Genomic DNA, 19,754 nt, shown 5'->3' with positions numbered 1-19,754 from the left:
TATCCAACTATAGAAAGGAATAAGAAATACCTCACTATGCTGGGATGGAGAGATCTCCAGGATATTTCATTAAGCAAAAAACAAGGCAAAGTGAAGAAAATAATATTTAGTTTACTGTCATTTCTCTAGTGGGGAGGAACATGAAATGCAGGTACAAAATACAACATATATTTCATGCACATGAAAAAGCAATGGCAGATCATCTGAACCGTCACCAAAGAAGTTACTGACAGAGGGATGGGAGGAATAAGGCGGGGGCAGGGTAGAAGCTGGAAACTACTTTGAGTATACTTCGATGTCATAGATTTGTCTTGAAAGCATGTACTTCCTTCTTTTTGAGAGTTCGAATTACAGCTCTTTTCCTTTATGAAAGACCTACATGTGTACCTGCTGTTGCTGGCTGACATAAATTCAAAGAGGATTTTTCATTTGTACAAAAAAAAGCTGAACACGAATACAGCGTTCCACATTTGTTTTACAGCCAGTTGAGCTAATGGAGAGGCCGAGTGGGCCGTTGTCCATGCCAGCTGCCAATCACCTTCCCCGGGAACCTCACACAGGGGTTCACCATCCAGCCACCAGAGCTCTGAGCCAGATGAGCACGTGGGCTTTCTCTGAATTGAATTTGTGCATCTGTTAACAAGTTGTGTCTAAAAGTATCAGAAACACATAAGGGAGGTTATTTGGGGGAGATCTGGGAATGCGCACCCTTTTTCCATGTACATTCATGGTAATTGCTTCTCTCTTTTATCTCCTTTTGTTTCATAAAAGATTTCATAGGAACGTTCTGCTTGCAGATAGTGAGGAACATCTGGAAATAGCTTACATAATTATACAACAAAAACTATATTTTCAGACAACTAGTAAAAATCAAAAGCAAATGCAATACATAGTATTTGGTGTAATAGACAAACCACACAAAGAATTGGTCCAAGAAACTTGAAAATGCAGTTGCTTCATTGGCTATTGTCCTAATGGGATAGAGTGTAAGGCCAAATAGGGGGAAAAAACGTCAAGAAAATCTTAAATTGCTTTCAGGAATCCTGTCCTATTCTTAGCTTTTGTGCACATGTGTCGTTTTGAAGCCCAAGGACAAGCCCAGTGGCAATGAACACCCTTAGTGCCCATACTGTGCCCTTCAAATGCCATTTCCCACCAAAAACATGAAGAATCTTAGGAGAATGTACCGTTTCCAGATCTGGGCCAAGAAATGTGCAAGTGGATCCTACACTATCTAGTCATACTAGAAATCGAGGATTCTATCAAAAACTACTCAGAACGTGGGATGCCTGGCTAGCTCTGTCAATGCAGCATGCATCTCTTGATCCCACGTTCATGAGTTCTAGCCCACATTGGGTGCAGAGATCACTTTCAAAAAAAAATGTTTCGATCTTACCGAAAGGACTACAGGGCCAACTTGAAGAGGCTGACTGGACAGAGATGGGGTAATTTGAGTACCAATGAGAATAATAATGTCAATGGATTAAAATTCATCAAATATGTTGAAGTTCATGAATTCATATCAATACCATCATTGCAAAAGAAGTGAAGTGTTCTCTCTGGGTTATGCTAGGAAATGATATCATCAGTCTGAACATGGACAAAAATGAATCAAGCATTCCTTTTGGCTTATTAACTACACCTTATGAAATGAAAGTATGATTCAGGGGAAGTTTCTTTTTATAGGATTATGCCATCCAACCAATGAAGAAACATTGATAGAATTATAATACTATAATTTGCGACCGTGAATGAAACAAAGTTAGTCTAGGCTATCATTACTGTCTGCTACATTACAGAAAGAGACAGAAGAATATATAAGGTGCCTTCTGATGGACGTTTACAACTGCACTTATGAAATATTGCCACCCAAATAACCAGGCAAATCTTAATCTGATCAAGCCTCTCCTTAAATTTAAATTTATACAAAACACGGAAACTGGAAGAACATGTCATATGACGTCTTGAGGATTTAATGAGCAAAATGTACACTGTCCAATTCTCTTGGAAAAAGGACCAACCATTTCTTAACCAAAATCATTTTACAAAAAGAAACAGGAAGGTGAAAACTTATTTACAAAATTTAACTTAAGACGTATGAAAGAATCGAAATTTATGAACCGTATTTGGAGCTGATTTCAATTTTATTTTATTTTATTTATTTATTTTTTTTATTAAATTTTTTTTCAACGTTTTTTTTATTTATTTTTGGGACAGAGAGACAGAGCATGAACGGGGGAGGGGCAGAGAGAGAGGGAGACACAAATTGGAAACAGGCTCCAGGCTCTGAGCCATCAGCCCAGAGCCCGATGTGGGGCTCGAACTCACGGACCGCGAGATCGTGACCTGGCTGAAGTCGGACGCTTAACCGACTGCGCCACCCAGGCGCCCCAGCTGATTTCAATTTTAAATTCTAGGAGACGATCTGGGAATTGGAATACACCTGGTAATTTTTTAAAAATTCTAATTGCTTTTTGAACTCTGATTATGGTATATTTTAATGACCTTTATCTTCCAGACATACATATGTAAATAATTACTGATGAAGTGATAAAATTTAGTATTCTAGTAATGTAATACTTTTTAGTATTCGAATGTTTAAAGTGTATGCATATGTATTTAATCTCTACACCCAGCATGAGGCTCAAACTCACAAGCCTGAGATCAAGAGTCCCATGCTCTTCCCACTCAGCCAGAGAGGCGCCCCCACTCTAATTTTTCAAATGAGGAAATAGATGTGGCTCAGAAATGCTGAGAAGGTTGCCCAAGGTCACTGCGCTAAAGGGCTTTGGGCAGAGAAGGGATCCAATGCAAATTATGTCTGACCCTACACTCATGCATAACCCTTGCACGCTCTGATCTCTTCCTGGTTCCTTCTCAGGTCCTTGATTCTACATTTCTGTTTACATTGGATCAGAAATAGATCATGGGAGGCCAGGGGAGGTACTTTACTCTCTGTCCAGAAACATGAACTGGTAGCAACCCTGGAATTAGGGAAGGCAACCAAAGGGCTTCACGCACATTTGTTTTCTATAGAACAGCTCAATATCTCCCCGATGGCACCCCTTCCTTACCTCCTCTGTTACACTGTCGATCACACCATTTCTCTCTTACATGTTGGAAAGGACACAGCCAGCTGAATTCTAGGCTTCCTGTGCCATTTGTGACCTGGGTATCCCGGGGAATTTGATAAAACAACACGCACACCGTCTGGGATTCAGATTTTCTTTCAGGAAAAAAGAGGGATTGGGACAGACTGCTCTCTAAATTGCCTTCCAGCTCTAAAGACCTGCCTTGAGGACACTAGTTTCCCACTAAGGGAAATGGATGGGGTGTCAGGCAGCACTCACTCTGTCATGACAGCAACTGATGGAAGATACGCTGTTCAGCAAGTTTGTTCTGCTAAATAGGAGATGTGTGGATGTGGGCCAATCTCCTTACTCCCACTCTTCCTCCCCCGGGACCCCCGTGGCAGCATCCTGTTTGCTGGGCTGCTGGCACGGTATTTGGTCCCCTCTCAGACCAGGACCCACACCAATGCACAGCCCTGGGTCCTGCTGCCCCTCCCGGCTCTATGCCCTAGGCCAGGCTCACCTTCTTTTGAATGAGCTGATGAGTTCCGGAGTGCTCTCCAAAGAAGCTGTTTGAGCTGCTGCTTTTGCTTAACTGAGAGGAAAAAGTGTTTGCACCCTTTAAACCTCTGAGACAGGAAGCTCAGATTGGGTGGAGCTAGTGAAGGAACTATTTGGCTTTAAAGAGACAGAAATATTGCCCTATCATTGGAGGAGTGCTTTAGTTTTACCAAGGTGTAAGCTTTTTCTCCATGTGCCTGCTGTCACACCAAATTTTCCAAACCTATATTTGTTGTTTGGGGTTATACTGGTGGATCCCAAAGGCCCTTATTACATGACACAAATCATGCACAGAGAGCCAGGCATGGTGTTGGATCATCTTCCCTGCATGACGTGGGAGACTCTGGTGTGATTCTAGGAAGAAAAAACTCAAATGCGTGGCTAGATGTGTCCAAATTTAGAGGCTGGGATACTTCCCAGTGACTGTATCATATGGGTTTTCATGATAGTCTTTCATGAAGGTCTCAAGTTACTCATTAAAAATTCACCAGCCTTGAGAACTGGACAGCAACATGCAGAAGGTTGAAACTAGACCACTTTCTCACACCACTTACAAAAATAAACTCAAAATGGATAAAGGACCTAAATGTGAGACAGGAAACCATCAAAACCTTAGAGGACAAAGCAGGAAAAGACCTCTCTGACCTCAGCCGTAGCAATCTCTTACTCGACACATCCCCAAAGGCAAGGGAACTAAAAGCAAAAGTGAATTACTGGGACCTTATGAAGATAAAAAGCTTCTGCACAGCAAAGGAAACAACCAACAAAACTAAAAGGCAACCAACGGAATGGGAAAAGATATTTGCAAATGACATATCAGACAAAGGGCTAGTATCTAAAATCTATAAAGAGCTCACCAAACTCCACACCCGAAAAACAAATAACCCAGTGAAGAAATGGGCAGAAAACATAAATAGACACTTCTCTAAAGAAGACATCCAGATGGCCAACAGGCACATGAAAAGATGTTCAGCGTCGCTCCTTATCAGGGAAATACAAATCAAAACCACACTCAGATATCACCTCACGCCAGTCAGAGTGGCCAAAATGAACAAATCAGGAGACTATAGATGCTGGAGAGGATGTGGAGAAACAGGAACCCTCTTGCACTGTTGGTGGGAATGCAAATTGGTGCAACCGCTCTGGAAAGCAGTGTGGAGGTTCCTCAGAAAATTAAAAATAGACCTACCCTATGACCCAGCAATAGCACTGCTAAGAATTTATCCAAGGGATACAGGAGTACTGATGCATAGGGGCACTTGTACCCGAATGTTCATAGCAGCACTCTCAACAATAGCCAAATTATGGAAAGAGCCTAAATGTCCATCAACAGATGAATGGATAAAGAAATTGTGGTTTATATACACAATGGAATACTACGTGGCAATGAGAAAAAATGAAATATGGCCTTTTGTAGCAACGTGGATGGAACTGGAGAGTGTGATGCTAAGTGAAATAAGCCATACAGAGAAAGACAGATACCATATGGTTTCACTCTTATGTGGATCCTGAGAAACTTAACAGGAACCCATGGGGGAGGGGAAGGAAAAAAAAAAAAAAGAAGTTAGAGTGGGAGAGAGCCAAAGCATAAGAGACTGTTAAAAACTGAGAAGAAACTGAGGGTTGATGGGGGATGGGAGGGAGGGGCGGGTGGGTGATGGGTATTGAGGAGGGCACCTTTTGGGATGAGCACTGGGTGTTGTATGGAAACCAATTTGTCAATAAATTTCATATATATAAAAAAAAATAATAATGACTGTTAAATACCAGGCCAAGGAATGTGGATTCTAAGCCCTAGGCAGTAGAAGATTTCCAAGAAGCAGAGACCTAAGAAAACTATCCCAATGGGCTTAACCTGGTAACTGCAACTAGGACTGGAGAGGAAGAAATCAGGGGTACTGTACCCTCACACTGCACACACTGTCCCTCTCTTACCATATCGTAGGGTGAATTGTGTCCCTCTAAAGAAGTCCTAACTCCTGGTACCTGAGAATGTGACCTTCTCTGGAGCACGGTCTCTGTGATGTCATGTCATGAAGTTAAGGTTGAGCCCTACTCCAATGCCTGGAATCGTTTCATTCACAGTGAGGGAAGTTTACACACAGATACACACAGAGAACACCATGTGACAGAAGAGGCAGAGATTGGAGTGAAGCACCCAGAAGGCAAAGAACAAAGCTGGCCAGCCAGCACCAGAAGCTAAGACGCAGCAAAGAAGGATCCTTCCCCAGAGACTTCATGGAGAGTATGGCCCTGGGAACGTCTCGGTTTGGCACTTGTAGCCTGTGCCAGTGAGACAGTAGCCATAACAATGAGACAGTAAGTTTCTGCTTTTTAAGCAACAGTTTGTGGTCATTTGTTACAGCAGCCCCTGGGGGAACTAATATAGATTTTAAGGCCAAGAAATAGAGTCCTGCTCTGGTAATTACTTAAAATGTACGAGTCGTTTTGAAATTGAGTAATGCATGGAGGCTCGAAGAATTCTGAGGTATGTGATAAAAACAAAGGCCTGGGGCGCCTGGGTGGCGCAGTCGGTTAGGCGTCCGACTTCAGCCAGGTCACGATCTCGCGGTCCGTGAGTTCGAGCCCCGCGTCGGGCTCTGGGCGGATGGCTCAGAGCCTGGAGCCTGTTTCCGATTCTGTGTCTCCCTCTCTCTCTGCCCCTCCCCCGTTCATGCTCTGTCTCTCTCTGTCGCAAAAATAAATAAACGTTGAAAAAAAATTAAAAAAAAAACAAAAAAAAAACAAAGGCCTAAGAGGATGTCGGTGGTAGGATGAATATCCAGGTTACTTTCTGGTGAGGTCCCAGAGAGAGGTGGGGACCATGCTGCTGGACATTGGAGGGACGATGGCACTGGCTCTAAAATGGCAGGGGGCAGGGGGCTGGGAGGCAGGCTAAACTGAGGTGGGCTGCTGGGTGGAGAGTAGACCATGTAAGTGAGGAACTTGAATATTTAGCTGAGGAGAATTCGGAGAACAGTGTTTAAGATGCGGTCTGGTTTCTCCTTGCTACTTCTAATGAAATGCGTGAGGAAGGAGAGTGGTTGCCTATCTGCCAGCCAAGGAGCACCAAGATGGCCAGCTGCCAGCAGAGCCCAGGAAGAAGCAAGCAAGGTCCTCCCCTCAAGGCTTCAGAGAGCACACGCCTCTGCTGGCATCTTGACTTTGGACTCCAGGAGCTACCACACAATCCATGGCTCAGCTGTTTCAACTGCAGTTTGGATGACCTGTTGGGCAGTGCTAGCCATCCAGTATGTCCCCTCCACCTTGCCCCTGCCTGTGTTCTTGTCCCATCCTCTGAGAAACCCAAAGGGCTCCCCTTCTGTGGCACAGTGTGAGCGGGCAAGTCTTCTAGACTACACTCTTCCTCATTCCCACCACATTTCTGGCCCAAATAGACCCCGGGTCTCCCTGATGAGAGAGAGCTTTGGGCTTTCTCAGAATTTAGATTTCAGCCCTCTGAAGACTTTTCTTTTTGGAAACAAATATACAACACCAAAACAAAAACTAACAATTGTTTCTATAAAAGAGACACACACAAATTTAAGACTTGGGAGTGTGGTTAAGGCCTCCTGAACTCTGAAGGCAAACAGGCAGACTGTCAGAGCGCCATGAGCTGGGTCAGAGCTAAAAGCAGGCCCCAGTCCCAGCAGCAACAATCAATCCCTCACTCTTACAGAATACCAACACTGCACAAAAGGACTATTTTCTCTTAATCAGCAAAAATGTCTCCTTAATATATGAAAATCAGTCAGTGGAAAAGTTTGTGGGCCTGATTCTGCCACGATCAAGGTCTATGGCTTGGAGAAAACCCAAACACAAACAGACCCCAAAAACCCACAATCCCCATGTGCCCCAGTATCTTTATGGATAAGAAGTCCTAGAATGTCTCAATTCAATGCCTCCTACACAACAGCATCATGGGAGACTATCTGGGCCTCTCCCAATGAGGACGAATTCCAAGACACTCCCCCCCGCATGATTCACGAGCCTGGGCTCACGTACCCACACAACTTCTCAGGTGTTGGTTGGCTGTAGGTATAAATCTCCAGGTGGAACAGGGCCCTGTGGCCCCCAAAGGGAGACCCTGAGGAGGGCCCAGTCCCAAGACTCCTGGCTGGAGGACCCAGGTGTGAATATGAGTATGGGCCTTCTTTCCCCAGGGCTTTGATGTCCCAAGGGCCATCAGAGTAATGGACACTTACAGATGGTTATGGACATCACCTTTATTTACCAGCCAGCACCGACAGCCATGAACACAAGAAGCAAAGGCACAGGCATGTTTCACCCCGAGTTCTCTGCTACTCTCCACACACACAGCATCCTTCCTCACTCATCCGCCTAGACTTTCCAGTCCCACGCCTCCAAACCCCACAGCCTTTGCTTGGATGGCCCCTGGATTCTTAGCCATTCCTCGGTACCAACGGTGGAAGAGGCAGCTTGGGAGAATGGGGGTCAGGGAAAGAACTCACAGGCTGCCAGGACCAGCCGACAGCCTTCAGTGATCTGCCCTCTCTGGGATTTACAACAAAGTTGGCACAGTTTCTGCTGTTACCTTCGTTTCTTTCTTTTGGTTTCAACTTGACATCTTTTATTGCTTCACTCACATCTATGTGGAGTGTCTCGAGTGTTTTATTACAAATGATAAACACAGTAAGTAAATCTTTAACGAGGGATAAAGGAAAGACTGTTATATTTATGGCACCATATCACAGCACGGTTTTTTCTGTTATTGTTTCCCACAGTCCCTTGCATTTTCAAGAAACGGGCAACAGGGTGATTTCTCGTAAATTCACTCATGCACAGAAAAACATACATCTTACTTCAGCCCCAGCAATTTCCTGCCTCACCTCTCCCGAGTCTGTCTTCCTCATCAGGCCACAAAGGCAAGGTCACAGGTTCATGTCTTCTCATTTGTGGCTGCTGTTGTGCTCAAAAGGGACTGGGGCAGGAAGGCGGGGCCAAGGAGGAACCCCACCATGGAGATCTCACTGGCCTCTGCACAGGATACTTTTTCCATCTCTCCCCAGGCTGGTGCTGGCCTGAGGATGAGGTGGACGTCTTCCTGGGAATCTCCAACCAGGGCCCGGTCAAAGCAAGCACAGCAGCTAGATCTTTTGACCCTGATGTGGGCTGAACAAGTCAGTTCTGCTCTTTATTAGAACAGGTGCACATGGATGCTGCTATCTTCCAAAATTTTGACCAATTTTTCTACTGGTTGTTTGTTCATTGAATGATTGATTGATTGATTGATGAAAGTTTATTCGTTAATTTTGAGAGAGAGAGAGAATGAGGAGGGGAAGGCTAGATAAAGAGGAAGACAGAGGATCCCAAGCACACTCCCTGCCAGCACAGAGCCCAACACAGGGCTTGATTCAAGAACCGTGAGATCATCGTTCTGAGGTGAAACCATGAGTTGGATGTTCAACCAAATGAGCCCCCCAGGTTCCCCCAAGTTTTAAAAAATTTTCACTCAAAACATAAATAGCTAACAAACAGCCGAGCAGCCTTATTATTTTGACTATTATTTATTTATCAGGAAGATATAGAACGTGAAAGTTGCACTGAAATGACACATGTCCAAGCTGTGAAAGAATAAAACGACTCTTTGGAAATACAGGGAGAGGCCAGCGTCTCTCTCACCCTCTGCAAGTTCACCATATCTGCAGTTAGTAGGACAGCGGGACTCCGTATAAAGACAGCTGTCTGTAAGACGGTGTTAACTGCTGCCTGGCTCCCTTTTGACGGTGTTTCATTTAACTGTACTAAGACACCTGAAGGGGAAGACAAAATGAGGCAAACTCCAGGCAGCCAGCAGGAAGGAAGAAGAGGGGAGTTGGCCTGTGGCCAGAGTTTGACCCAAAACTAGGACAGGCTTCCATATGCCCTGGAGGAACCCTACAGACCTAGTACTGGTGGGACAGCCATAAGTGGTGCAACGTATATATTTTTAAAAATATATTAAAGTCTCTTAATGTTGTTCTAAGATCATTCAGCAAATGAAGAAAGACCTATTTCAAAAAAAAAATCTACTAAATACTAGTAAGAACAGTGAGTCTGTGACGTTTACCATAAGATGCTTCCTCCCTTCCAACACACACTCACCTCCTCTGGAAGGAAACTGCCTTCTGGGAAGTGTGGCCAAGAAGCTGGGGCTCCCTGTCCCCTAAGCCTCCCAGCAAGAGAACAGTATCTTGGGAAGAATCAGCTGGTGGTCAGTAGGTTTAACCACTGGGTATAGTACAGACAGACAGAGTGGTTAGGGAAAGACACACACACTGGGGCTAAGACAACTGTCACCTCCTGGGACTGTGCAGGCCCAGGCTGCACCCTCTGAGGAGAGACACCAGAGGTTTCACCCTGCAGGGGAAGCGGACTTCACCAGGAGAGTCCAGCCAAACACGCAAACCCCCTGCACAAAGTTGCATTGAAGCAACCAGAGCAGATATCCTTGTCTTATCTCTGATCACAGGGGCCAAGCTCTCAGCCTTTCATCAAGTATGGTACCAGTGGGGGGAGTTTTCATACTGATTTCCTTCAGTTCTTTCAACATGCTTAGAACTGCTCTTTGGAAGCCCTGTCTCTGAATCCAACATCCAGGGCCTCTGCCAGGCAATTCCTGTGGCCTCAGATTTTCCAGTATATGGGTCACACCTTCCTGTTTCGTTGTACATCTTACAGTTCTTGTTAAAAACTGGGTATTTTAGGGAACATGGTCTAGTGGCTCTGGGTACTATTCCCTTTCTGCCTTTCTAGGCCTTGATTTGCTGCTGTCTGTGTGTCCATAAGAATACAGAAATCGCTGTTTTAAACAACAAAATAGAAATTCTGCAGCGGAAAAGTATGACTGAAATGAAAATTTTACTAGTGGAGCTCAACGATAGATTTGAATGGCTAGAACAAAGATTCAGTGAATTTGAAGATGTAATAATTATAAACACACATGAACTTCACAATTGAGCCCCAAAACACAGGAAGCAAAAAATAACAGGCGTCAAGGAGAAATAGACACTTCAACAACAAGCTGTAGACCTCAATGTCCATGTTGACCAACGCGTACCACAGCTAATCAGAAGGGCAAAACAGAAAGAGATGTGACCCACAGATAAACCAACTAGACCTAACACTAGAGCACTTTACCCAACGAAGTAGATTATGCATTCTGTTCAGGTACACAGAGAACGTTCTCCTAAATATGACCAATAGGCCATAAAATGAGCCTCAATAAATCTCAGAGACTTGAAATCCTAGAGTATAACAGGGGGTAAGCTCCTTTACATCAGTCTTGGCAATAATTTTTTGGATTTGACCACAAAAGCAAAGGCAGGGACAGATAAAATGAACAAGTGAGATTACATCCAACTAATAAGCTTCTGCCTGGCAAAGGAAACCATCAACAATACAAAAAGGCACCCGATTAAATGGGAGAAAGTAGGGGCGCCTGGGTGGCGCAGTCGGTTAAGCGTCCGACTTCAGCCAGGTCACGATCTCGCGGTCCGTGAGTTCGAGCCCCGCGTCGGGCTCTGGGCTGATGGCTCGGAGCCTGGAGCCCGTTTCCGATTCTGTGTCTCCCTCTCTCTCTGCCCCTCCCCCGTTCATGCTCTGTCTCTCTCTGTCCCAAAAATAAATAAACGTTGAAAAAAAAATTTAAATGGGAGAAAGTATTTGCAAATCGTATATTTGATAAAGGGTTAATACCCAACATACATACAGAACTCATATAATTAATAGCAACACCCGAGCAATTTATTTAAAAAGGACAGAGGAACTAAACAGGCATTTTCCCAAAGAGGACATCCAGGTGGCACATAGGTGCATGAAGATGTGCTCAGTATCACCATCATCAGGGGAAACGCAAATCAAAACCACAATGAGGTTTCCCCTCACACCTGTGAGAATGGCTATCCTCAAGAAGACAAGAGGTAACAAGTATTAGGGAGGATGTGGAGAAAAGGGAAACCTTGTGCTCTGTGCATGGGACGCAAATTGGTGCAGCCACTGTGGAAAACAGTATGGACGGTCCTCCAAAAATTATAGGTAGAATTACATTTGATCCAGCAATCCCACTTCTGGGTATTTATCCAGAAGAAATGCAAGCAAGATCTCAAAGAAAGATCTGTACTCACAAGCTCCCTACAGCATTGCTCACAATAGCCAAGATGTCGAAGCAACCTAAGCCTCCATCTATGGGTATATATATATTGTTCTGTGAAAAGAAAGAGGAACATCTTGTCATTTGCAACAACAGGGTCAAACTTGAGGGCATTATCGTAAGCGAAACAGGTCGAACAGAGAAAAACACACACTGTATGATATCATTTTATTGGAATTTTAAAAAGCCAAACTGATAGAAATGGAGAGTAGAACAGTGGTGACAAGGGGCTGGGGGATGGGGGGATGGGGAGACATTGGTCAAAGAGTACAAAGTTCCAGTTATAAGATGATTAAGTTGTGGGGATCTAACGTGCAGCAGAGTGACTATAGCTCATACCACTGTATCATACCTTAAGAGTTACAGGAGAGTAGATGATCTTAAATGTTCTCGCTCAAAACGAGTAATGGTAAATATGTGATGTGATGCAGGTGTTAGCTAATAATACTGTGGTGGCAATTATTTTGCAATATGGAGTGTATCAAATCAACACATTGCACCCTTTAAAATTACAGTGTTACATTTCAATTATATCTCAATAAAGCTGGATAGCATGTGGGGGGGGGATAAGGTGGAGGGCCATGGGTGAGGTATCTTCACTAGAGAGAATGAACTGGCAAGACTGGCTAAAAATCAGGCCCCAGAGCATTAGCTTCGGGTTAACTGAAAGCCCTCACTACACACGGGGAGAGTTGACTCCAGAAACTGTAAGTGAGTTAGGCAAGCTCGCAGAGATGATTCCAGAACAAACCAGGTCCAGGGCACATAGCACCATTCGCTGTTGTAGCCTTCTCTCCACAATTGTCTGGCTATTTTACTCACGGCTATTTTCCTCTCTCATGACCTCCTGAGAGGAGAAACAGACACTTGGGTCGGAGATACCAACTTGAGGCTGAACTAAGTCTCCTATGAAAATTCCATCCTCTTCCTGCTGTCTGATCTTTAATAGCTCAAAAGACCTCTTTTTCTTTAGGAATGAGGAGACTGGCAGATAGGACCACATTGGTGGCCCTGTCCACGCTGATGTCCAGTCAAGGATTCCTCCTTGATTCCTGGGGAAGGAGATTCTCAAGAGGCCATTTTCTAGGAAAACACCCAAAAAGCAAAAGGCAACTGGAGATAAGAGTAGTGGGCAGAGGCCAAAACTGAGAACAGGCCTCAGAAGTCTAAACTGCCCTTCACTGAGGTTACAGCTCCTCCCGGGAACAAGATGTGGTGCCACAACGACCTTCGGAAAGGATCAGCACAGTCCCAGCAGCACAGGTGGGTTGTGCAGTGGAAACAACACAAAGGCACCACTTGCTGGCCCACCTGGCCCATGTCCTGTCCCTTTAAATCGGCACCACTGGGCCCTTCCTCCCTGGGCTCTGAGACTTCCTCCCTGTGCTGTGCTGGCAGGAACAGCCTCTGTACTCACAACCCAAGGCACAGCACCAGGTCGCGGGTTTCTGCAGCCAACAGCAGAGCCTGTCACCACTTCTGCTGGAAGGTGAGCACACACGGGGAGGAAGGGAGCCACCTGGGGCAGGGGGGAGTGGAGGAATTGGGGGCGTAGGGGGGCTCTAAGAAATTCAGGGCCTGGTTGCAGCTCACTGAGTGGGCGCCTGCATTCTACTACCTCCCAGGAAGGGGAGCAGGATCTAGAAAGAATAACTTCACCCTTGCAGGCTTTTCAGGGAGCTCTGAGTTTCAGAACAAGCAAGGGAAGAAGAAATGGTAAGCATCTTCTCCAGCCCTGGAGTGCGCACACTTTTACTTGGGACTACATATTTCGTCCTGCCCTGCTCCTCGCCTGGTCAGAAAGGTGTTTGCTAGAAGCACTGTCAGGGCGGAGCACGCTGGAGAAAGCTGCAGACACTCCCTCTGAGGGCATGTGCAGCCAAGGAGAGAGACATTTCTGAGGACAAACAAGTGAGTTTAACCTCAGAACACATCGCAGAGTGGAAATCGTGTCTGTGAGCCGAACCCCACTCACACCCTCCACCTCCTCAGCCCTGTGCACCCCCAGGGACTTGCAGGAGCCAGCAACAGTTATGAACATGGTCTTCAGACCTCTGCAGTACACGTGCTTGTGTGTCCTTGCACATCCCGTCCCCCACCCAAGCTGCCCAGGCTCTGTGGGATGGAGCCCTCTTTATCCCCACACACTGGCTATACATGAAGGGCTTGGACAGGATGAATGGCTCGCAAACTCACAGCAGGGACCCAATGCATTAGAATCACTCAGAGGGTTGGGGAGGGTGCCTCGGTGGCTTGGTCCATTAAGCTTTGAGCCCTGGGATGGATTCTGTGCTGTCAGTTCAGTGCCTGGGGCCTACTTTGGATTCTTCGTCTCCCTCTCTCTCTCTGACCCTTCCCTGCTCATGCTCTGTCTCACCGTCCCTCAAAAAAATAAGGAAACAGTAAAAAATTAAAAAAAAAACAAGAAATCCCTCAGGAGGAGGGGTGAGAGATACCGTTTTTTTAACGTTTATTTATTATTTATTTGTTTGTTTGTTTATTTTTTAGACAGACATGTGAGCAGGGGAGGCACACATGAAGAAGAAGGAGAGAGAATCTGAAGCAGGCTCTGTGCTATCAGCACAGAGCCTGATGAGAGACTCAAACCCACAAACCATGAGATCATGAGCTGAACCAAAATTAAGAGTCAGACACTTAACAGACTGAGCCACAAAGGCACCCCCTTTTTTCTTATTAAAGTACAGATCTATGAAACAAAATGTCAAATATATATTTTAAAGACTCCCATAGATACCTCCAAAAGACAGCAGGTTCAGGAAGCAGGGGACTACATAATATCCAATTGCATTTAAGATGCTATGAGTCTCCATGTTCTACATCAGTCAATGACTCCAAGCCTCTAAACCCCAGATGTCAGCTCTCAGAAACTCTGGAAGAATTTTTCAAATCCCATCCCAAACCACCGCAAACCTTTGAGAAATCCCATAAAGGCCAGGAGGCCAGTGGATTTCCTAGAGCACACTTGGTCATTTTCATCATCGATAAGGACTTCTTGCTTTAGCTAAATTCTTGTTCTTTGCACTGAATCTTCCGGCTGTTTCTTCAGTTCTGCTGTGCAGTCAGTTACGGGAGTTTGCTAATTTTTACACACAAGATCACTACTTACCTGAGGCCTGTGGGATCAACTTTACCAAGGGCTTTGGGGAGCCGAAAGGGGTGTTACGCAGAAGACAAACTGTCATCTAACGGGACAGAGACAAGTTATCAATCAACCCTTCCCTTTGCTTGTCCTTGTGTGTTGCCCATGGGACACGGCAGTAGCCAGGTGTTGCCATGAAGAGGTAGCATTTGAAATGGATGGCAGAGCACAGACAGGACTCAGACAGAAATGTGGGAGAGAAGGAGTGGTCATGGGGGTGAGCGCACAGGTGGGCTGGAAAGGCCCTGAAACCTGTCCTCTGCAGAGCAGCTGACCCAGAAGGTGCGTGATTGGGACACAGGGCTGGCGAAGCAGACAGAGCAGAGCTGCGCCCTTGTGACCGGGTCCTTGTGAGATCAAGCAGACTCCATCAGTCAGTGGCTATCTGTAGTAAATCCTGCCGGACTTGGGGTCATCGCTTAGTTTGAGAGGCCTCAGATTCGGGGCAAGAACACCAGGAGCCGGAAGGGAGTGTCCCATCTCTCCAGCACACAGGTCATATTTACACAAATGACACAAGCCAAATTCTTTGGTCTTCGGAGAGTAGATCACAGTTTCTTCACATCAGCATGGGAGATAGGTATCTTTCCCAATTTTCAAAAGCAAACTGCAAACTCTCTTCTTGTCCCCCGCCCCCCCCAACCCCCCCTCGGCCCATCCCCGGCCAACCACCCTAAGGTGGTTCCCTATGTCACTGAGCAGAATTTCTGATTCTCACGGTTTTCCAAAGTCTCCCCTGGCTGTGGAATCTTCTGGGAAAACTTTGTGCCTACAGTTAATGCCACTGACATAAATTACCTGGGAAATTCTCAGCTAAGGCTCACTCACTGACACACAGGACGGGTTATCACCATCATTCTGTCATTTGCATTCAGGGTCCCTGAAAGGACTAATGAGGCTCACCAAAGGATCGCACGGTTTGGTTCCAATACCAACCAGGTCCTTCCAGGGTTCTTCCCCAAATTCTGATGTTCAGAGGAGGGCAGGAAGCATGACCTTTCATTGGGATGTCACCAGCTCTTTGGACCTTGCCTGAGCCACCTTAGGTAGTTATACCTATTCGATAAACGAATGAATGATTGACGGAATGAAGGAACTAACAGGTTGTGTTTGGAACTCTTTCAGGTGGGCATGGGAGGACGCAAGATGGCCAGGGATGAAAAAAATGCCTATGGTAAGAACTGATCTCAGTGTGTACTTGCCCCTAGGCGTCAGCTCTGGGTCCCAAGGCCATGGGCTAACTCAAGACTGAACAGAGACATTGGGGCACCTGGGTGGCTCAGTCGGTTGAGCGTCTGACTTCAGCTCAGGTCATGATCTCGCAGCTCGTGAGTTCGAGCCCCACGTTGGGCTCTGTGCTGACAGTTCAGAGCCTAGAGCCTGTTTCAGATTCGTCTCCCTCTCTCTCTGTCCCAACCCACTCGCATTCTCTGTCTCTTTCAAAAATAAATAAACATTAAAAAAAAAAAAAAAAGACTGAACAGAGACAAATCCCAGACATGTCCCCATGCTGGGGTGAAACAGCTAGAGCCCCAGCTTTGCATTTTTGCTGGACCTCTGCCCCTGCCCTACTGTAGGATATTAAGTGCCTTGACTAGCCTGTGCCTTGGGTCCCAAAGGGTACAATGAGGATAATATATCTACTCCGATCCCCACAGAAGATGTGGAGGGTTGAGATCATGGACTAGAGGGAACACGGTTTACCAGGTAGACTGTGTCTGTGAACAAGGATGGAGGGTTAACTGTGTCTTACTGGAAGCAGGTTTCCTAGAGAGAAGAGGGAGGAGGAGGGGAAGTGGAGGAAGGGAAGAAGCAAAGAGATCCTGTCACCGAATACTCTGAGCAACCCTGGGAGACACAACTGTCTGTCACCCCTCCCATTATGCAGAAGACGTTGAACGCTTAGACTAAACTTGCCCAGGGTTCCACAGCTGGCACATGCGGGGCTGTGATTCCAACCCGGGGTGTCTGGGACTCCAGACAGCCCTTCACTCCCAGGCCTTCTGTGCCCTCCCGCATCTCCTCGCTGGGATGGCCCTGGGAGAAGTCTGGCAGAGGCCTGGGAAGTCGTCCAGCACGGAGCAGCTCTGCACGGTGCGGACGACCAGAGGCAATGTCAGCTGAAGTCATGGCCTGCGACCGTCGAGGGGGACCCTCCAGAGCAGTGTGCACCCGGTGCAGGAGCATGGACTGGGGGGCAGGTGCACGCACTGGAGCCAAAGATGGAAGAAAGGTGGCTAAAGATGCCCCCGGAGTCGCACAAGCTCTAACCAGAGCGCCTGGGAAAGGCCTGGTTGGACAAGCGGAAGCGGGAGGCGTCGGTGCCCTCCTCCGTTCAGGAGGCAGCCCGGAGCCCCGGTGGAGCGGGACGCGCGCTTTCAGGCTGGCGGCCCACGCCTACTCTGTCCTCACAGGTTCCCAGGACCCGGACGACCAGCAGCCGCAGGCGCAGGAGCGCAGGCTCAGGCTCATCCTGGCCGGCAGGACCGGAGTGGGCAAGAGCGCCACGGGCAACAGCATCCTGGGCCACAGGCTCTTCCCGTCCAGGCTCGCGGCCACCCCGGTGACCAGAAGCTGCGCCCTGGGGAGCCGCAGCTGGGCCGGGTGGCGCGTGGAGGTCACCGACACCCCCGACCTCTTCACCGCCCAAGGCCGGCACGCGGACCCGGACTGCACCGAGCGGGCCAGCTGCTACCTGCTCTCGGCGCCCGGGCCGCACGCGCTGCTGCTGGTCACGCAGCTGGGCCGCTTCACCGCCCAGGACGAGGAGGCGGCGCGCGGCGTCCGCGAGCTGTTCGGGGCCGGCGTCCTGGCGCGCGCCGTGCTCGTCTTCACGCGCCGGGAGGACCTGGAGGGGGGCTCGCTGCACGACTACGTGCGCGCCACCGACAACCGCGCGCTGCGGGCCCTGGTGGCCGAGTGCGGCGGCCGCGTGTGCGCCCTGGACAACCGGGCGGCGGGCGCTGAGCGCGATGCGCAGGTGGGCGAGCTGCTGGCGCTGGTGGAGCGGCTGGCGCTGGAGCACGACGGCGCGCCCTTCACCGACGACGTGTACGGCCTGGCGTGGGCCCGGCGCCACGCGCGTCCCGAGGACACGCTCCGTCTGGTGGCCGCGCGGCTGGCGGCCCGCGGTCTGGGGCGGGGGTGGGGTCCGCAGTGGGGGCGGGGGCGGCGCTGGGTGGAGGCCGCAAGGCGGGGGTGGCCGCTGGCGCTCCTGCTGCTGGGGGGCGCACTGTTACTTGTCCTGCTGCTTCTCCAGAGGGGGGCTCCAGGCCCAGATTGAAGGAGCTGCCCTTCCAAATGCGGGGAGCCTGGCAGGTAAAGGGGCTGGGTCAAGGCGCTGAGGGGAACTTAAACCCAATTTCAAAGGAAACGTGGAGTTTCAGACTGGGAGTCTTAATGACTCAGGACGGCTTGGACACTGTATCGACTTTGCAAAGGCTCAAGTTCACTTTTAGCATTCAAATGTCACTTTTGACTATATGTACACTATTCAAATAAATATGGTTAACTTTCAAATGTCCTTAATTCATTTTAGTAGTTTGGGTGTATTTTTCCTTCTTGAAAAAATAGTGCATTGATTGGTAGTGTTTTAGATAGAAAGTGGATTCATGGCAAATGGAAACAAACATTTGTGTGTGTGTGTGAGCATTTATCAAAACGTAGACACTGTCTTAGTCCGCTTGAGTTGCTATTAAAAAAACAACAACGGGAAAGCTCTCAGTTTTTCCCCATTGAGGATGATATTAGTCGTGGGCTTTTCATAAATGGCCTTTATGGTGTTTAAGTATGTTCCTTCTATCCCAACTTTCTCCAGGGTTTTTTTTAAGAAAGGATGCTGAATTTTGTCAAATGGTTTTTCTGCATTGATTGACAGGATCACATGGTTCTTTTCTTTTCTTTTATTCATGTGATGTAGCACACTGATTGATTTGCATATGTTGCACCAGCCCTGCAGCCCAGAAATGAATCCCACTTGAAAATGGTAAATAACTCTTTTTATATGCTGTTGAATTTGACTTGCTAGTATCTTACTGAGAATTTTTGCATCCATATTCATCAGGGATATTGGCTTGTAGTTTTCTTTTTTTTTTGCTGGGTATCTGTCTGGTTTAGGAATCAAATTAATGCTGGCTTCAAAGGATGAGTCTAGAAGTTTTCCGTCCCCTTCTATTTTTTGGAACAGCTTGAGAAAGATAGGTATTATCTCTGCTTTAAATGTCTGGTAGAATTCCCCAGGGAAACCATGTGGTACAGGACTCCTATTTGTTGGGAGATTTTTGATAACTGATCAAATTTTTTATTTCTTCCTGTTTGAGTTTTGGAAGTGTGTGGGTGCTTAGGAATTTGTCCATTTCTTCCAGGTTGTCCAATTTTTTGGCATATAATTTTTCATGGTATTCCCTGAGAATTGCTTGTATTTCTGAGGGATTGAGATCAGACACATGACAGGGATGTCCACTCTCACCACTGTGTTTACCATGGTGTTGGAAGTCCTAGCATCCGCAATCAGACAAAAAAAGAAATCAAAGGCATCAAAATTGGCAAAGATGAAGTCAAGCTTTCACTTTTTGTAGATGACGTGATATTATACATGGAAAACCCGATAGATTCCACCAAAAATCTGCTAGAACGGATACATGGATTCAGCAAAGTCGCAGGATACAAAATCAATGTACAGAAATCAGTTGCATTCTTATACGCCAATAATGGAGCAACAGAAAGACAAACTGATCCGATTCACAATTGCACCAAGAAGCATAAAATACCTAGGAATAAACCTAACCAAAGATGTAAAAGATCTGGATGC

General features: G+C 47.0%; 2 protein-coding genes across 9 annotated transcripts in view; one reads left to right on the top strand and one right to left on the bottom strand.

Moving 5' to 3' along the window:
• The window catches only part of LOC124525068 (GTPase IMAP family member 7-like), a 190,168-nt gene that overhangs the window by 125,530 nt on the left and 44,884 nt on the right, over nt 1-19,754 (bottom strand). For 2 of the 6 annotated variants that reach the window (XM_047097525.1, XM_047097503.1), the window contains exon 1: nt 3,595-3,701. The exons of 1 other annotated variant lie outside the window; for it this stretch is intronic. The gene's annotated coding sequence lies outside the window, so the exon portion shown is untranslated. Of the gene's footprint in view, nt 1-3,074; nt 3,252-3,594; nt 3,703-7,641; nt 7,652-19,754 lie in introns of those variants that run through there. 3 more of the 6 variants (XM_047097504.1, XM_047097511.1, XM_047097507.1) reach the window with 3 other exon arrangements.
• On the top strand, nt 13,179-18,463 carry LOC124525082 (GTPase IMAP family member 1-like). 3 transcript variants are annotated; one of them, XM_047097545.1, is made up of 4 exons: nt 13,184-13,273; nt 13,452-13,500; nt 16,070-16,118; nt 17,359-18,463. In XM_047097545.1, exons 2-4 carry the CDS (start codon nt 13,498-13,500, stop codon nt 18,225-18,227), a joined length of 921 nt encoding a protein of 306 aa, XP_046953501.1. In that variant the 5' UTR covers nt 13,184-13,273; nt 13,452-13,497; the 3' UTR covers nt 18,228-18,463. The 3 variants fall into 3 exon arrangements, with proteins under 3 accessions (XP_046953503.1, XP_046953501.1, XP_046953502.1); XM_047097546.1 differs by having other exon boundaries at nt 13,452-13,695; XM_047097547.1 differs by lacking the exon at nt 13,452-13,500 and having other exon boundaries at nt 13,179-13,273.

Source organism: Lynx rufus, unplaced genomic scaffold (assembly GCF_022079265.1).
Source record: "Lynx rufus isolate CCGP_SWC_20201006 ecotype Redwood Valley unplaced genomic scaffold, mLynRuf1.p SCAF_4, whole genome shotgun sequence".
Lineage (NCBI taxonomy): Eukaryota > Metazoa > Chordata > Mammalia > Carnivora > Felidae > Lynx > Lynx rufus.
This window is presented reverse-complemented; position numbering and strand designations above follow the sequence as displayed.